The sequence below is a fragment of the Alexandromys fortis genome, unplaced genomic scaffold (assembly GCF_014885135.2).
Source record: "Alexandromys fortis isolate MF-2015 unplaced genomic scaffold, M_Fortis_MF-2015_v1.1 scaffold_36, whole genome shotgun sequence".
In the NCBI taxonomy this organism is placed as follows: Eukaryota; Metazoa; Chordata; class Mammalia; order Rodentia; family Cricetidae; genus Alexandromys; species Alexandromys fortis.
The window spans coordinates 762333-778790 of NW_026067915.1; the positions used below are offsets into that span (position 1 = coordinate 762333).

At 49.6% G+C, this 16458-nt stretch overlaps 1 protein-coding gene across 5 annotated transcripts in view; it reads left to right on the forward strand.

The window, feature by feature from the left end:
• Positions 1 to 13327, forward strand: part of Dzip1l (DAZ interacting zinc finger protein 1 like) — a 40302-nt gene extending 26975 nt beyond the window's left edge. For 4 of the 5 annotated variants that reach the window (XM_050139558.1, XM_050139554.1, XM_050139555.1 and 1 more), the window contains 8 exons: positions 2503 to 2533; positions 3239 to 3292; positions 4232 to 4365; positions 5577 to 5769; positions 8256 to 8472; positions 8853 to 9043; positions 10125 to 10264; positions 11829 to 13327. In XM_050139558.1, the coding sequence (XP_049995515.1) occupies positions 2503 to 2533; positions 3239 to 3292; positions 4232 to 4365; positions 5577 to 5769; positions 8256 to 8472; positions 8853 to 9043; positions 10125 to 10264; positions 11829 to 11990 (1122 nt within the window). In that variant the 3' untranslated portion in view covers positions 11991 to 13327. The remainder of the gene's footprint in view (positions 1 to 2502; positions 2534 to 3238; positions 3293 to 4231; positions 4366 to 5576; positions 5770 to 8255; positions 8473 to 8852; positions 9044 to 10124; positions 10265 to 11828) is intronic. The other variant, XM_050139557.1, reaches the window with a different exon arrangement.
• The last annotated feature ends 3131 nt before the right edge of the window (positions 13328 to 16458 follow it).

Below are 16458 nucleotides of genomic sequence, written 5' to 3' on the forward strand. Positions count from 1 at the left end.
CATTGGTCTGCTCTCAGCCTTCTTTGCGGCATTTCCCCTCTCAGAGTCTGCATCTCAGCTTGTCTGAGAATCTTTTCTGTAGCTCAGCTTTCTGAGAGGGACTCTCAGCTTTTATTCCTTTCCTCTGTCGGGGAGGGGCCTAGTGAATCTGGTCAGTTTCAGGGATTTCCCCAAGCTCTCGTGAGTTGTCTACCTGCCTGCTTCTGGAACTTACTACACAAGATGGAATGTTTCAGTCTCAGAAGAGCTGTTATAGGACCCCACTTTGTCCCTTGCTCCCTGCAAACACTGGCCTCTTCAATGCCTGTCTTAGTTAGGGTTTCTATTGCTGTGAAGAGACACCTTGACCGTGGCAGCTCTTATAAAGGAAAACATTCAGTTGGGCTGGCTTACAGTTTTCAGAGGTTCAGTGCATTATCGTCATGGCAGGAAGCAGGGCAGCGTGCAGGCAGAAGTAGATGGAGAAGGGACCGAGATTTCTGTGACTTCTTCCACAAGCAGCAGAAGGAGGCTGTCACACTAGGCTGTCACAGTAGGCCTGCCTCGAGCCTATCAATCCTCAAAGCCCACCTCCACAGTGACACACTTTCTTCAGCAAGCCCACACTTCCTAATAGTGCCACTTAAGGGCCAAGGACTCACACATATAGAACGGTCTATGGGAGCCATTCCTGTTCAGACCTTCACACTGCTGTAAGCCACCTCTGGTCCACTCTAGAGGCGTGCCTTCAGAACTATTGTGTGCAAGGGTTTCGCTGAGTGACCTAGTGGCTCAAGACAACAGAGTAAGTTGTAGTGGCTTGTGTTGACCATACACCCAAAGAGGCAGCAGTTGCTGGCTGTGGTTAGCACCAAATTCACGCCCCTGAGAACCCAGACTCTGATTTCATTTTTACATTCAGTCATGCTAGTTATAAGACAGCATCACAGTCCCAACCATCACAGTCATATCTGATGGAAGAAGTTGATAAAAAGGCCCCTCCCTTCCTAAGACATCTCAAAAGAATTTATTTATTTATTCTATGTGTGTGTGAGTGTGCACATATGCTCTAGTATGTATGTGGAGCTCAGAGGGCAATTTTATGAAGCTCATTCTTCCTTATACCTTCATGTAGATTCACGAATCTAATGCAGGTCACCAGGCTTGGGCAGCAAGTGGTTTTATCTGTTGAGCCATCTCACCAACCCAAGGCTTTGGAGACATATTATTGGTCGGTCAAAGCTGTGTCAGTGAGCAAATATAACTTTAAAGAACCTGGGAAGGGGCATCATTTTTAAGAAGAGATCTTCATTTTTTTTTTTTAAAAAGATTTTATTTTGTGTGAATGGTGTTTTACCTGCATATATGTATTGGGCCATGTGTGCCTGGTGTCCTTGGAGGTCAGAAGAGGCTATGGGGGGAGGGGGTCTCCTGGAACTAGAATTATTGAAGGTTGTGAGCCAGAGGCTGCTGGGAAACTGAATCTGGGTCCTCTGCAAGAACAGTAAGTGCCCTTCGCTGCTCCTTCATCTCTCCAGCCCCACATGACTGGGTTTCCGGTTGCTGGAGTAGAGATAGGTAAGGAGAAGCAGTTGAGGATCCGTATTGGATGAGAGCTGCAGCAGTTGATGGTGCAGCTGGTGAGAGAAACCCAAGCAGAAACAGAAGAGAGGGTGTGCCCCATAGGCAATGGTGCTTCCCAGCCCGAGGAGAGGAGCAGCCGCCTCTGTGTGTGAAGCGGCCCTAGGACTTGAGGGTGGGCCATGGTTTTCCTCTTCAGCGTTTCCCTCTTCTAAAAGTGTTTCTTTTATTCAGAAGCCAACTTGCTTCTTCCCGACTCCATATGGCAAAACAGACAAACTAAGAAAACCAAAAACAGTTGGCTACTCACCTTCCTGACCCTTTGCTAGTTCAGAACTCTCCATCCAGACATGGATAAGTAGCTGTAACTGTGGTCTGAGGACATGTTGACCAAATCCCACTGCCTAGTCTGCAGCCTGTGAAAGAGGAAGGAAAAGGCCCTTGTTAGGGAAGGGGCGCTGAGCAGATTTGCCAGTGTCTGGGTCAGGCCTCCTGGCAGGGATGCTGACCAGGCCTCTGTGTGCCCATGAGCCCCCAGGTCATCTTTCTGTGTCACTGGTTAGAATTTCTCTCATCTCCTGGCTGTCTTACATCAATTTTACCTCCATGCCAGCTGTACCCCTGTCCCATTCTGCTTCTGTGGGCTCGCGCCCTGAAGGAGTGGTCCTCTGAAGACTTTCGTTCTGGTCTCCTTTCCCTGAAAAAGCTGAGCAGCTGGTTATCCAGGAATGCTAGCCATTACTCTACCTTGGTCTCTCTCCACACACGCTCGGTGGGAGATGAGATTGCTTGGGGCGGGGTAGTAAGTCATTCTAGTTCTTGGTGGGTGGCAGGTTAGCAGCCGCTGCCCTCTCTTCCTGTTCCGGGCAGGCCTGCTGCTCAGAGCAGAGTCTCTACAGTGTTCCCTGCTGGCTGTAACCTGCTCTGTCCCATCTTTTGCAGATCCAGACTTTGTCCCTCAGGAAGGCAGAGGGTAAGTAAGTCAGCAGTGGGTGGTCAGGATCAGTCAGTCTTTGGGTTGTCCTGGGCTCTTTGCCTTCTACACCCCACCCCAGGTGATTCATAGGTCAGACACTGGTGACAGCAGTCCGTGGGACATTCGCTGTGGCATCAGGCTGTCCAACTGGATGAGAAAGAGGGCTCACGGGAGGGAGGTCATTTGTGCTGAAGGCTTTCTTTCCATCAGCTAGCAGCGATTCTTGCCTGTTTTATTGTTCTCTAGTGGGAGGGAAGAGAAGGGTCTTGGGCATGGTGTTGATAGGACTGGGCCCTTGAGTGGGTTGTCTTTCTAACTCGCCTTATCTATCTGTGGCATGCCATTCAGAACGACTGTGTTTCATGCCGAGCACTTTCCGTTCCTCCTCACATTACATTGTGATTTGTTGTGTGATGGGTATTATAGCTCTATTTGTCCACATAAGGACACCGAGGCCTAGTGAGGTTCAGAGACCTACCAGCTTATGCACAGCCACTGGAGGCAGAGCTGGGATCTGAGTCTGATGTTCCTGCCTCTGGTGTCTGTGTTGGTGACCGTCTTTCCGTCCCACCCCTCTGGGAAAGATGAATCTATGGAGGGCTTGCCCTTACAGGCCAGTTCTTCCCCGGGGTACTGCATTTTTCTTTGAGTCAGGGGTGAGGTGCAGGGTTCTGGTGACACTAATTGTTCCTGTCTTCTCAGAAGTCCAAAAAGTGCCAAAGGCTGTGGACTCAGAGGAGGAGTCTTCTGAGGAAGGTGGGTCTCTCTCTCTCTCTCTCTCTCTCTCTGAGGAAGGTGGGTCTCTCTGTCTCTCTCTGTCTCTCTCTGTCTCTCTCTCTCTCTCTCTCTCTCTCTCTCTCTCTCTCTCAGATTGGCTGCTCTCCTCACTTTTTATTTTCTCTTTAACTGTAATCTGGACACGTGAAGCTATGGCAGAAGGAACTGAGGACACAGGATAAATATTCCTTAAGCACCTTGCATGTATCAGATGTCTGTGTAAAGGCACTAACATGCGGTCTGCAGGGCCTCTGAGTCACAGGGCTACAGGAGGCAGAGCAGTGCCTGCTGGGCTTCTGACTCAGGTCCTGACCCTTGTGCCTGCCCCGCTGCCTCCCACCCAGTGCTGTTCAGAGCACTGGAGGAGAGCTCACTGCACTGGCTTTCAAATGGTCTCTGTTTCCCATGTGAGTGAGCTGTGGGTAGATCATGGAGGACCTAAAGTAACAAGACTGTCAAGTGCTCCAGAGAGGAAACTTGAATGGACGATCTTGACTGCCCTTTAATCTGGATCAGAACAGAACCAGATTCAACGGGTGGAGGCCTGGCTAAGGCTGGAGCCCGTCGGGAATCTGAGACCAGAGTGGAGCCCACGGAACAAGTTGTTTCCAGGGTTTGATTCCAATTCCCAAAGCTATGAGTTGACCTCAGGACTAACAGCCCAGATCTGGGATGTCCTGGGTGGCAGTGGATGGGGGGGTAGAAGCTGGGTGGTGAATCCAAGACAGTGATAGCCAGGAGGGAAAATATGCCATCTTCTGGCCCAGGGGTTGACATGTGGGAGGGGCCTGCTTTGGACTCATTCTAGGAACTGGGGTTACTGGCAGGTACAAGGGCTCTCAGGGTCACTGACAGGCAGGTCCAGGGATGGTGGGCTCAGCAGGGAGCACTGACCTTGCTTATTGTCTCCTGCTACAGAGCTGCAGAGCTCCCACGATGAGCAACGGAAGGTGTTAGCAGCTCTCAGGCAAAACCCCACTTGGCTGAAGCAGTTCCGGCCCATCCTGGAAGACACCCTGGAAGAGAAGCTGGAAGGCATGGGGATAAAGAGGGTCAGTTCCTGGGCTACTGTTGACTTAGTCATTCGATTATGTGTGTAAAGACAGGGTCTTGCTGTGCAGCTCAGGCTGACTGTGAACTCCCATCAATCCTCCTGCCTCAGCCTCCAGGGTGCTAGAATTAACATAGTGTGCCGTTGCACCAGGCTAAGGGATACAGTTTTAAGGGCTGAGACCTATAATGAAGACAAAGAGTGTTCTTACCCAGAAAGGCGATTGGTCGGTGTTTATCTTGCAGGCTCATCCGTTTCTTTCTGTGTTCATTGCTGTCTCGGGATAGCTTCTGTCGTGACAAGAGAGGTCTCTCCTTTGCTCCAGGACCTTATCCTGACACTCTCAATGTTCTCCATTCACTGGTTAATTTTTCCCCTTTCTCTTTAACTAAATCACTAATAGAGGACATTTAGCTGGCTGAGTCTGGTCTATGGGCCAGTCCCTTGTGTGTAAATGTCTCTCTCTAAGTCCACTATCTATGTATGGGGCCTGTGACTGTTCCTAGATGTCCACAGACAGAGCCCGGGAGCATCTATTAGTAAATAAAGGTACAGTATGGTATCAGAGTAGCCAGGCGTCATAGCATTGGACCCACCATTTGCATTTCAATGAGTAAGATTAGGAAAACCAGTGAAGCAAATGTAGACGGCTGGGTTGAGTTTTGTAAAGATGCTGTCGTCAGCTGCTGCTTAATCCTATGTTGGTCCTGTGTTCAGTTTTGATTTAAAAATGTCTTAATTTTGGTAAATCTTCTTGGATTCAGGTGCCTCCCAAGCCCTCTCCTGGGCTCTGCTGGGTGGTAGGCAGAAGCCCAGCAACTTCTAGCAGTACACACTGGACTTTGAAGTTAATTTCCAAATGCTGTTACACAGGGAGAACACGGTAGAGCCAGGAGGTGCAAAGAGAAGCAGGCTATGCTCTCCCCCTGAGATTTGGTTGGATGTTGGGAAAACACACCCCATCCTAGTCCCTTATGGGGTGAAGTGGATTGAACTGTGATGTAGCAATTCGCCTAATCCTATGTTGTGCATTGTGGTAGAGCCTCCTAGACCCTGAGTGCACACACTTTCTGCTGTGTGTGAGGTCCACCCTCTCTGTTCCCCACTTCACCCCTCCCACACAGGCTGCAGACACAGTACCTCCGTGTCAGCAGCTATCGGGAAAGGGTGAGGGAGCCTGTGTATGTGAAGGTGCACGTCTGTCTCCTCCAGGACACAAAGGGAATTTCAGCCCAGACTCTCCGACAGCTGGAGTCCCTGCTGAGAACCCAACGGGAGCAGACAGCTCGAAGCTTTCGTGAATTTCGGAGTCTGAGGGAAAAACTCAATAAGGAAGTGACCAGCAGGGTGAAGCAGAGGTGGGAGAGTACCTCTGGGGGGTCCCAGCCAGAAGGCCAGCCTCCAGGTAAGGGGGGCAGGTGGGCTTTGAGACCCCAGGAGAGGATTCCATTCTGGCTGCGGCTTGTTTGCATGGGAGGAGGGAGCTTCCAATGCCCCCCTTCGGGGATGTTTTTCAGACCAGTAGAGCTTGTGGAATTCTCAAGGGCAAATGAGTCCTGAGGTCCTCATTTGGAGAAACAGAGTCTTTGGAGAAACAAAGTCATGGGAGGAGCTGGGTTGAGACAGTTAAAGGATGGTGAGGTTTCTTTCCTCAGTTGTGGGTGAGCATGACCAGGATGCCCATCCCGTCTCATGCCCAACAGGTCATGGTTGAGCTCCTGGTACATAGAAAGTTTGCCAAGTGCAGCCTGCACACACACACACACACACACACACACACACACACACATATATGTATTCTATCTATCTATCTATCTATCTATCTATCTATCTATCTATTATCTATCTATCTATCTATCTATTATCTATCTATCTATCTCTCTCTCTCTCTCTCTCTCTCTCTCTCGGGGACATCAGAGATGATTTGAGTTGGCACATGGACCAATTATTTCACAACTTGTTCTTTCTTTCCCTTCACATGAATTGGGGGAACAATCCTAGCATACAATCATGTGAGGTAGTAGAATTATTTCTTGTATAAGTATAAAGCAGGGATTTTATGTTTAAAGTGCAGTTGTTTAATGTAAAATGTTAAAGAGCCCACAGAACAGCTCGTATAAGAATATGGTAAAAAATCATGTGAGTCTCTGAGAAGCTCCATCCAAAGTCAACTTCCTGACCTTAAGGTTTCTGAAGCTAGGACAGTTCTTGGCACTGCAGACATCTCTGACAGACAGTTGGCTTTCCTGCCTGCATCTGAGCTTGTGTTCCTTTGCTCATTTGCCCAAATGTCTCTAACTTAGTATAGTGTCTGCTTTGCTTGACTTTGTACCAGGACCTGCCTTGCAGCATGAGAAAGCAGCGAGGACTGGGAGGTGTGAGCCACACAGACACACGGGTGCTGGACACTTAGGAGGGGGAGGAGGAGAGGAAGAATGGAAATGTCCTCAGACTTCTGGCTTTCAGGAAAAAGAAAGGGTACCACCTTTTTTCCCCCATTGCTGTCATCAGAGAGTCAGGAGAGCCCCTCCCTTGTCTCCATTGCCCCTTCCCTAGCTTTGGGATTCAAGTCATTAACTGTGATGAAAGACACATCTTCACGACACTCTGTGGACCTTTCCTTCCTGCTCGCATTCCCCACAAGCCCTTTGCTGATTCTCGCCCCTGTCTGCTTCGAGTCCAAGCAGTTCTCAACCTGTGGGTCGCGACTCCTTTGGGGGTCGAACTCCCTTTTCACAGGGTCGCATAACAGACAGCCTGCAAATCAGATATTTGGTTACGATTCATAGCAGTAGCAAAATTACAGTTATGAAGTAGCAATGAGATAATCTTGTGGTGTGTGTGTGTGTGTGGAGGGGGTTGCCGCAATACGAGGAATGATATTCAAGGGTTGCAGCCTTAAGACGGTTGAGAACCACTGGCTTAGACCTCGCCCCTTTCTCGGGAGCTTGCTGCGAGATGCGGTGGAGGCAGTGGCAGATGGACGGCCAGGTTTGCGACAATCACTTTGCTCCATGCAGTTGAAAGCAAGGTCCTCCATAGCTCCGAGCCTCCGTAAAGCAGAATGACGATGCCTGAAGATGGGCTGGGGGCTGGGGAGGGGTGGGCAGCAGAGATATGCAAAGAGCTTCGCTTAGTGTCTGGTACACAGTAGCAGTAAGTTGTTGTTGTTTCCTCCCAGTAGGCTTGTTTTGGCCTTTCTCCTCTCTTCATCTTACCCCTCCCCACTTATGAATAAACACATCCTCTGAGAGCAACGTATCACAGGCGTGTTTGACCTTGAGCTATTGCAGTAAGAAGTACTTCTCGATGAACTCGGTGCCTGTGTGCTGGTTTCATGCAAAGCACTTACTCTAGCTTCCTGTGATACAGTTTCTTTCTAGTTCGCTTCCCATGACCAAACATCACTGGACCCCTTGTTTCCTAGTGGCAAACAGGGGTGGTATCATTGGACCCCTTGTTTTCTAATGGGAAACGGGTGGTATCTAATTGCCTTCTAATTGTCTGCCTTGGGCACGGCAGCCTTTCCTTTGACTTAAAGGTCCTGGCACCTCTTGGTAGTTGTGTAGTCCTGCAGCGACCTCTGGTGGCAACAGAGTTTTCCTGCAGGGCCTCTTGCTTTCAAGGTTGTGAACAAAGTCAGCATCGGTCTGCAGACTGGTTGACTCCTCTGGTCGTCTGTAATGATGGCATGACCTGGGGACATCAAATATTCTCCAAGTCTCTGACGAAACTTTAGCTTTGTCCTGGTAGAGGGACTTAAGATATAGGGCGACTATCAAATGTACAGTGGCTTCATCATTTCTGCTGTTAGACTTTCTTCTGTGTTATTTCAGGACTACAGGCCCAACATTGGCATGTTCTACAAGTCATTCCTTTCTGTGTTTCTAGTCAAAAGCCAGCGGACCACACTGGCCACAAGGGAGGCCCAGCCAAAGACCAGGACCCCGAGTGTGGTACTGCCATCCAAGCCAGCAGAGCCTTCTACACCAGCTCGTCCGAGCCATAGCAGCCATGGCCCTGGCCTCCCCCAGGTGTCCACCCCCATTCCACGCCCCAGAGTGCATGGACCTTCCAGTACCCCTGTTTCCCCTGGGCCCGGGCTGAGGTGAGCTCTAGACTTTGCCCTCTTGTGGGGTCTGAGGTGATGGCCTCTGGCCTCTGGAAGCCTGCCCTAGACCGTTAGAGAGCTCTGTATTACAAGGGTGGGATGGGGACAAACGTGAACATTGAAGATACCTCAGGCAGTGTTCAACCTGAAGCTCTGAGAAGAGACCGGGCCTCCTTCACTCCCGCCCAGGCAGAGTTACCCTTCCCTTCCCATCTCTTCCTCCAATCCACGACTACAGTGGGAGGGTGGGGCCTCAGGTCCTCTGGGCTTTATACTTCACCTGAGGGAGCAGGGCTAGCTTGGGGCAAACCGGAAAGCCAAAGTCTGGCTTTTAAATTTTTCTTTCTGGTCTGTGTCCCTTTCATTTCGTCTCGCAGCAGCACCCCCCCTTTTAGTTCTGAAGAGGAGCCGGAAGAAGACGTTGTACAGCGTGTGTCTCTTCAGCCCCCCAAAGTTCTTTCCAGGTCTGCACCCAAGCCGGAGGACAACTGGGGCTGGTCTGACTCTGAGACCTCAGAGGAGAGTGCCCAGCCCTCTGGCAAGGGCTCTGGTGGGCTGGCTTCCTCAGGTGAGTTTTTCTCCGGCCTCAGTTCCTCTGTGCCCTGGAATACCCTTCACCTTCTTCCGGGGAGTTCTGATCTGGCATTTCTTCTTTGGCTCAGAAATGCCAGGAGGAAGTTAGACCTGGGCAGGAGTTATTTTGCCCCCTGTTTTTGTCTCTGAGTTGTCTAAATGTTGGAGGTTTTATCCAGTAGAGAAGGCCCTCTAAGGAATAGGTCCCTTTTGGGGCTATATGGGAGAGATAGAAGGTAGCTGGAACCCCGAGGGTGTCTCCACCAACAGCAACTGTAGCATTTTATCCAGGTAAGAAAGTTCTTTGGAAAAAAAAAAGAAAGAAAGTTCTTTGGCATTTTCTTCAGTGACAGGCAGGGATGGCACTTACCGATGAAAGGTGCTTTATAGAGACTCAAGCTAAGGGTTCTGGTAATTGGGGTTAATTATTAATTCTTTAAACTTACCATGCTTCATCTAGTAGCTCATTATAATGACGAGTCGAACATTTCTCTTAAAGTAGTGGCGTCTGCTCCCAGCCATTCAAGGTTCCCTTATAAAACTACCGACAGAAGTGAGGCCTCTGCCTTAGGTTGTGTTTCTTAGCTCTGGCTGAGTCAGGGACTATGAGGCTTACAGTTTTCACTTTGCAAAGCTGGAAGGACAAGGGTTTGTAGTCGGTCAGACAAGATTAGCCATCATATGTCACCTGCCTGTACAATCTTTGTAGTTCACGAATTAAACAGACGCCCCCCCCCCCCCTCAGACTCATCAGAGGGACAGCGTCCACCAGCAGCCGTGTCATAAGTCAGCAGTTACATTATCAAGGCATTCTTATTTTTATATATTTTTATTTATTTAATTTTTTAATGACCAAAGCATTCTAAGCCCATATAACCAGACTAGTTTTAGCCTGGGCCTTTCCCTGTCTCCTTTTCCCTCTTTATTTTGGGTGGGGGGAGAGACTAATTCTGTCTTCTTCCTCTTGACTCTTGCTCCATTCCATCTGTCCAGGTTGGAGCCTAATATGGTCCAAAGGGGTGAAGCGTTTGTTTCCCAGGCTCGTCCCACTAATGTGACTCCTTGCCCCTTTCCAGGAACTCTGGTGCAGTCAATGGTCAAAAACCTTGAGAAGCAGCTTGAAACGCCAGTGAAGAAGCCCTCCGGAGGGGTCAGCATGTTCTTAAGGCCTAACGCTGCCCTTCAGAGGTCTTCCACGCCAGCAAGGAAGTCTCAGGTAGGGCACTTAAAGATGGCCCTACATTCCATGGAGAGCCAGCTCCAAATATGTGGGCTCTGGAGTGAAGGCTGAGGAAAGACTGAGCAAGTGTCAGCTCTGACATGTCCCGAGAAGGACATTGCATGCGACCTTGTCTCCTTTGTCCCTCTGTATGTGGAAAGATGACCACTTTGGATGTTAAAAAAAACCCCTTTGGTTCATTAGGTAAGTTCTTTCTGGGGAGATTTATTTTCTAGTCTCCTGCCTCCGAGAGTCGCCTGCCTCCGAGAGCCTCCTATTGTGGTCGCTGTCTTCCTGTGCTGTCTCTTCCATACTGGGCCCCTCCCCAGCCCTTACTTCACAGAAGACCCCCAAAAGGGGATGGGTATAAAGCACTGCCCACTATCAGAGTGGTGCCTCACAGCACGTCAGATGGGGACATGTAGACACCTTGTTCCAACTATTTAAGGTGGTGGGTGCCTCACCGCTGTACACCTTGGTAGCTGCTCTCCCTCAGGTGGCAGCTGCTGTGAAGTTTGCAGACTTAGCACTCACACGAGCGCCAGACTCTTTTTTGCCACCTTGTCCCTCCCTCAGGGAACAGCTGCCACTTTCTGTTAGCTTCTAGGGTGGGAAAACATAGAACTCTTTCCTGCCTCTCCATTTGCAGAGGATGAAAATGCTGCCCTAAGCAACAGAAGGAGGAGCAAGCAGCTGTCTTTTTAGTGCTGCTGATGGAACCCAGGGCCTCCCATCCGCTACACAGACACTGTCACTGAGCAGTCCCCGTAGTCTCCCACTTCGTGTTTATAACAGCATCCCGACATACCTTTTCTTATCACACAGTTTGTATGCTTGGCTCATCTTGGAATTTATGTAGAGCCCCAAGTTCTCCTGCCCTCTATTTAGAAAGAGCACCGCTAATTTAAATTAGACGGAGGTGTTGCTCAGGCCCTGGATGGGCTCTTCTTGTATGCCAGGATGAAATAGCTGGAGTGTTGTTCCCATCTCCTCGCAAGTTCAGTGTTTTTCAGGCAGCTCTGAGCACCAGTCTGTGAGGAGGGGTCCTTTTGACTAAGGTGCATTCATCCCAAGCGCGTCAAATGTTAGAGGCTTCCAGTTCTGCCAATGTGAGGAGCTAAAATCCGCACATACTATCACGCTGTCTATCTTTTCATCACACACTGTGTCGGTCTCCTCACGGAGCGTGTGTAAGCATCTCCGAGCTCCCTGTCTTCTCTGCTGTGGGTGGGCACTAATAGTCTACTGCAGATAGATGGTGATGGGAACACGCCCAGGTTTACATGCAAGCATGAGCCACCAGGTCTACCCGGAAACCTCTCCAGGGTGCTTGCCTTGGCCTCATTAGTAGGAATCCAGCCCTGTTTCAATTGCTGTGGCCCTGAGTCTCTGATGCAGGTTTTCAGAGGTGGGGAGCTTAGATGACAGGACCAGGAGTCCCCTCTTCTCATCGCTTTAGTCTGAGGCATCACTTTCCCCATTTCTGTCTTGGATGCTGCTGAATGCTCTATCATCCTCCTGCACTTATCAAAATCCATCTTCTCCTCTTTTACCTCTGCAGCTTTCTGAGGATGAGAGTGACTTGGAGATCTCGTCCTTGGAAGATCTCTCCCAGGACCTGGACCAGAGAGGAAAGCCAAAGCCGTTGTCCCAGTCAAAGCTCCCAGAGAAGTTGGATGCCAGCCCTTGGAGCTCTGGCCGACCTTGGGTTCCTGGCTGGTGATTCTGTCTATGGTTGCCAGAGGGCTTAGCCTCGTTACCTGGCTCGGCTCACCCTAACAGAAGAGACGGTTAGGCCTCTTGCTCCCACCAGCAGCCAAGAAGTCTTTCCTGTGAGGAGAAGCCGAACAGGAGACAGACGGGACCTCTATGTCTTCTCTGTGTATGGACTGCTACCTCAGAGGGCCCTGGTCCTGCCGCTATCCAAAGGGGCCGGGTCCTGGAGTGGTGTCGTGTGCAAACGGAAGAAGGATTGTAACAGGACCTCCAAGTGTTTCTTCCGGGGTGCCCATGTCCAGCGCAGTCTGCAGGTCACCGTGGGGATGGGTCCTGTGTCAGTCACCAGTTCCCTTCACTGTACTGCACTACTGTGTTGGGGTACAGACAGAGGAAGGAGGTGCGAAGTGTCTGCTGCCAGGGCCAAGCACAGTAATCTAGGGCTCGACATTAGAGTCTTAGGGGGGCATGGGAGAGGCCTGTCCTAATTCCATCCTGTTGCTGGGATAAAACACTGACCAAAAGCAACTTACAGGAGGAAAGACTTGGTTGGGTTTATAGTTCCAGGCCACAGCCTATCACAGAGAGGCAAAGGCTGGAACCTGAAGGTAGAGCTGCTTGCTGATCCCCACAGCATTACCTCTGACCTAGGAAGTCACTTCACAGCCAAAGAAGCATAGCAGGAACCGTGGCGGGTGCTGCGTGCTAACTGGCTCACAGCTGTATATACTCAGCTCGTTTATACATTTCAGGACCGCTTGCTTAGGGAAGGTACCGCTCACAGTAGGCTGGGATCTACATCCGTGAACCACCAGGACAGGCCCTCACAGACGCTGCCCTCAAGCAGTCCCTCCACTGAGGCTCTCCTCTTGGACAGTTCTCAGTTGTGACGAATTGATGTTGAGACCTAATCAGGACACCTTCCAGCCCAGACCAGGATGACCTTGGAGACGTTCCCTGAGTTGTGACACTGGGTGGAGCTTGTTCACCGGCAAGAAGAGAGAGCAGTTTGGATGGAGCCTCTTGTCCCCCATAGAACCACAAATTTAATTGTTGAGATCATTTCTGATATGAGTTTTTATATATAGCTTTTTTATATGACTGAATTTTTTTTTGGAGGGGGGAGTTGAGTTTTTTTTTTTTTTGACAGGGTTTCCCTACGTAGCTCTGGCTGTCCTGGAACTCTCTATAGAGCAGGCTGGCCTTGAACTCAGCTTGCTTCTGCCTCCCAAGTGCTGAGATGAAAGGTGTATATGGTGTCGCATGACTTAGAGTGTATTTTTTTTTTAGTATGAAGACATTTATTTATTATAGTGAACATTTAAATATAGAATGATATACGTACCTCTGTCGTTCTTTATTATTATTTTTTTCCAGCTTTGTGGCTTGCGGGTGGTGACGAGGGGATGAAGCAGCTTCTTCCTCAGTAGTGCTGGGTTAGGACCTTTGAGACGCAGGGATTAAGCTGCAACAAGACAGCGGCTTTACTGAGGCACTTTACCTGGGCAAGGTAAAGATGACAGAAATGGGATCTGGCAGAGGAAGGTTGTGGAGTGCAATGCAAAGTGGAAGAAAGGAAGAGGCGTGTCCTTAGTCAGTAGTCTGTGCTGTGCAGACACCTTGACCACAGCCACTCTTATAAAGAAAAGCCTCGAATTGGGGCTGCCTTACAGTTTCAGAGGCTTAGTCCATTCTCATCACGGTGGGAAGCATGGGCACGCAGGCAGATATGGTACAGGTAGCAGGAAGAGAGAGAAACTGCCTGACTTGGGCTTCTGAAACGTCAAAGTGTTGTGCCCAGAGTCTGGACCCCCCCCCCCCAAAACCATCAAGAGACCAGATCCAATGCAAAAGCAAAGAGTTTTTAATTATGAGTTCGAACCCAGTGATGGAAGAAAAACGCTGCACAGAGCAAAGCTGGTGGCTGGGTAAAGGGAGGGTTAGGGCCATATCGGTGTAAAGGAAACAGTTCGGTGAGGTCACGGCAAAGGACTCTGCATGGACCCTGGACACAGGTGGGCAGGTAGGTGATGATCAGGGACCCCTCAAGCCTCAGGGCTTCCTGGGAGATGGTCCGTGTGGGGCGAAGAATAAAACTCGGTCAGCACCAATTTTATAGGCGCTGGGTCAAAACGTCCAGAGTCTGGCCTCTCGGTTTGCTTTTCTTACACATTTAAGCACAGTAAAACTTTGGAAAAAGGGTTCCACATGACAGTTACCACAACAAAGCTCTAGGCGTAGCAAAATCGCAAAGAACCCTGACCATTGCAGTAAGAATGAGTTCTAGTGGCTGGGGGCTATGGCCTCGAGAGGAGAGGTTTGTAATAAGCATTAAGGACGGGATCTCTTGATGAGTGCAAAGTGCGTGGGACTATCTTAGGGTTTCTCTTGCTGTGAAGAGACACCATGACCACGGCAACTCTTATAAAGGAGAACACTTAATTGAGGTGACTCACAGTTTCAGAGGTTCAGCCCATTATCACGGCAGAGAGCATGGTGGTATGCAGGCAGATATGGGGCTGGATGTGGAACAGCTGAGAATTCTACATCTCGCAGTCAACAGGAAGTCAGCTGAGACACTGGTGGTATCTTGAACATAGGAAATCTCAAAGCCCGCACCCACAGTGACACACTTCTCCCAACAAGGCCATACCCACTCCAACAAAGTCACACCTCCTAATAGTGCCTCTCTGAGCGTATGGGGGCCAATTTCATTTAAACTACCACAGGGGCCTCTTTTATAAGGACGAGTTCTAGTCACTGAGAGACAAAGGTCAGGATTTTGGGGAAGTTCGGATGGAGGCTCGCCCCACAGAATAGCAAAGCATCACCAGGTCATTCATTTGACCTTTTTCACTCCAGCATTCCAGGGGACGAGGCGCCGTTCATTTCCTTCCGTTGAAGAAGATAGGACCATGTGTTTGACAAACCTGGTGCCTCCAGTGTTTTAAGTGGAGCCTCCTACAGGTAATTATTTCCCTTTGAGTATCTCATACCATTGACAGTTGACACGTATGATGGCTATCCCAGGAGCTAGGTGATGAGGAAGAAGGATCAGCATGTCTGGAACGGTGGGCGCTCTCTTAGATCCTGTCAACATCTTACTCGGGTTGAGTGAAGTGATGCTTGTGGTATCGCGTCCCTGCTTCTCCGTCACACTCTGACCTCACAGAACTCTGAGCAGCACACCTCTAGTGCCATGTGTGCTCTGAGATCTGCTCTTTGTCTCTGGGCTGTGTCTGCTTCTGTGGACTGTCGCCAAGTCGGCTTGCAGGGGAGAACCAGGGTGGGTGGGCGGGGCAAAACCTGCTCAGTGTAGAAAGGGATAGAGAGGGGATTGATTAGGGGAACTGACTCCCACATGGTGGAGGCTGAGGAATCTGGCGGTAGGACACCCGGAAGCTGCAGACTCCTGGAAAACAGTGGTGTGGTTCAGTGCAAGAGCTCAGGCATGAGAATCAGGAGAATCCAGGTGCAGGTGCCAGTCAAAGGCCGGGGCCTGAGGACCTGGGAGGTACATTTCTCAGGAAGAATGATGAGCTAATCAATCTGGAGGAGGTTTGATTTCCTTTCCTTTCCTTTCCTTTCCTTTCCTTTCCTTTCCTTTCCTTTCCTTTCCTTTCCTTTCCTTTCCTTTCCTTTCCTTTCCTTTCCTTTCCTTTCCTTTCCTTTCCTTTCCTTTCCTTTCCTTTCCCCTTTCCTTTCCTTCCTTGTTCTTTTGGGACAGGGTTTCTCTGTGTAACCCTGGCTGTCCCAGTGCTCACTCTGTAGACCAGGCAGGTCTCAAACTCACAGAGATCCACCTGCTTTTGCCCCCCAAGTGCTGAGATTAAAGGTGTATGTGCCATCACTGCCCAGCTGAGTTTTGATTTTCAAGGAAAGGAAAAGAAGACAAAGCCACAGAGAGGGGAGATTGCTGGGATAACATAACATTGGATGCCTGCTCTTGGCCCAAATTCCTTATGAATATTGACTGACCTAGCCTCACAGCAATCTGTCAGGCTGGTGTATGCATTTTAGGGCCGAGGCCATCACTGGAGTTTTGCCACCAGTAGGTGGTGCACCTGGACTGTGACCTGGGCAGCCTGCTCCTGCAAGTCTCCTGACCGCCATCCCTTCCTTACAGACGGTCGAGTGTTCCCTAGGAATATGAAGCGATTTAGATTCAGTGCTCTGGAGTGTCCCCTTTGCTTCCTCTTGCTACCATGGCTGTCACTCATCTTGCAGTGTTTCAGCATTGTGATCCATGGAAAATGCAATCATTTTTCTAAAGTTAGATTCTTTTTATTTTTTTCTATTGTCCATTTTGAAAACTTTCATCGGTTGCCTAATGATATTCAGAAGCATCTTGAAAAAAAGCTGGCATGGTTAACTTTTTGTTGCTATTTTCATCTTTATTATGGAAAATGTCAAGCATACATAAAAAATAATCAAGCAATGCGGTCATGAGCTCGATGCCCCCGTTACTCAGCTTT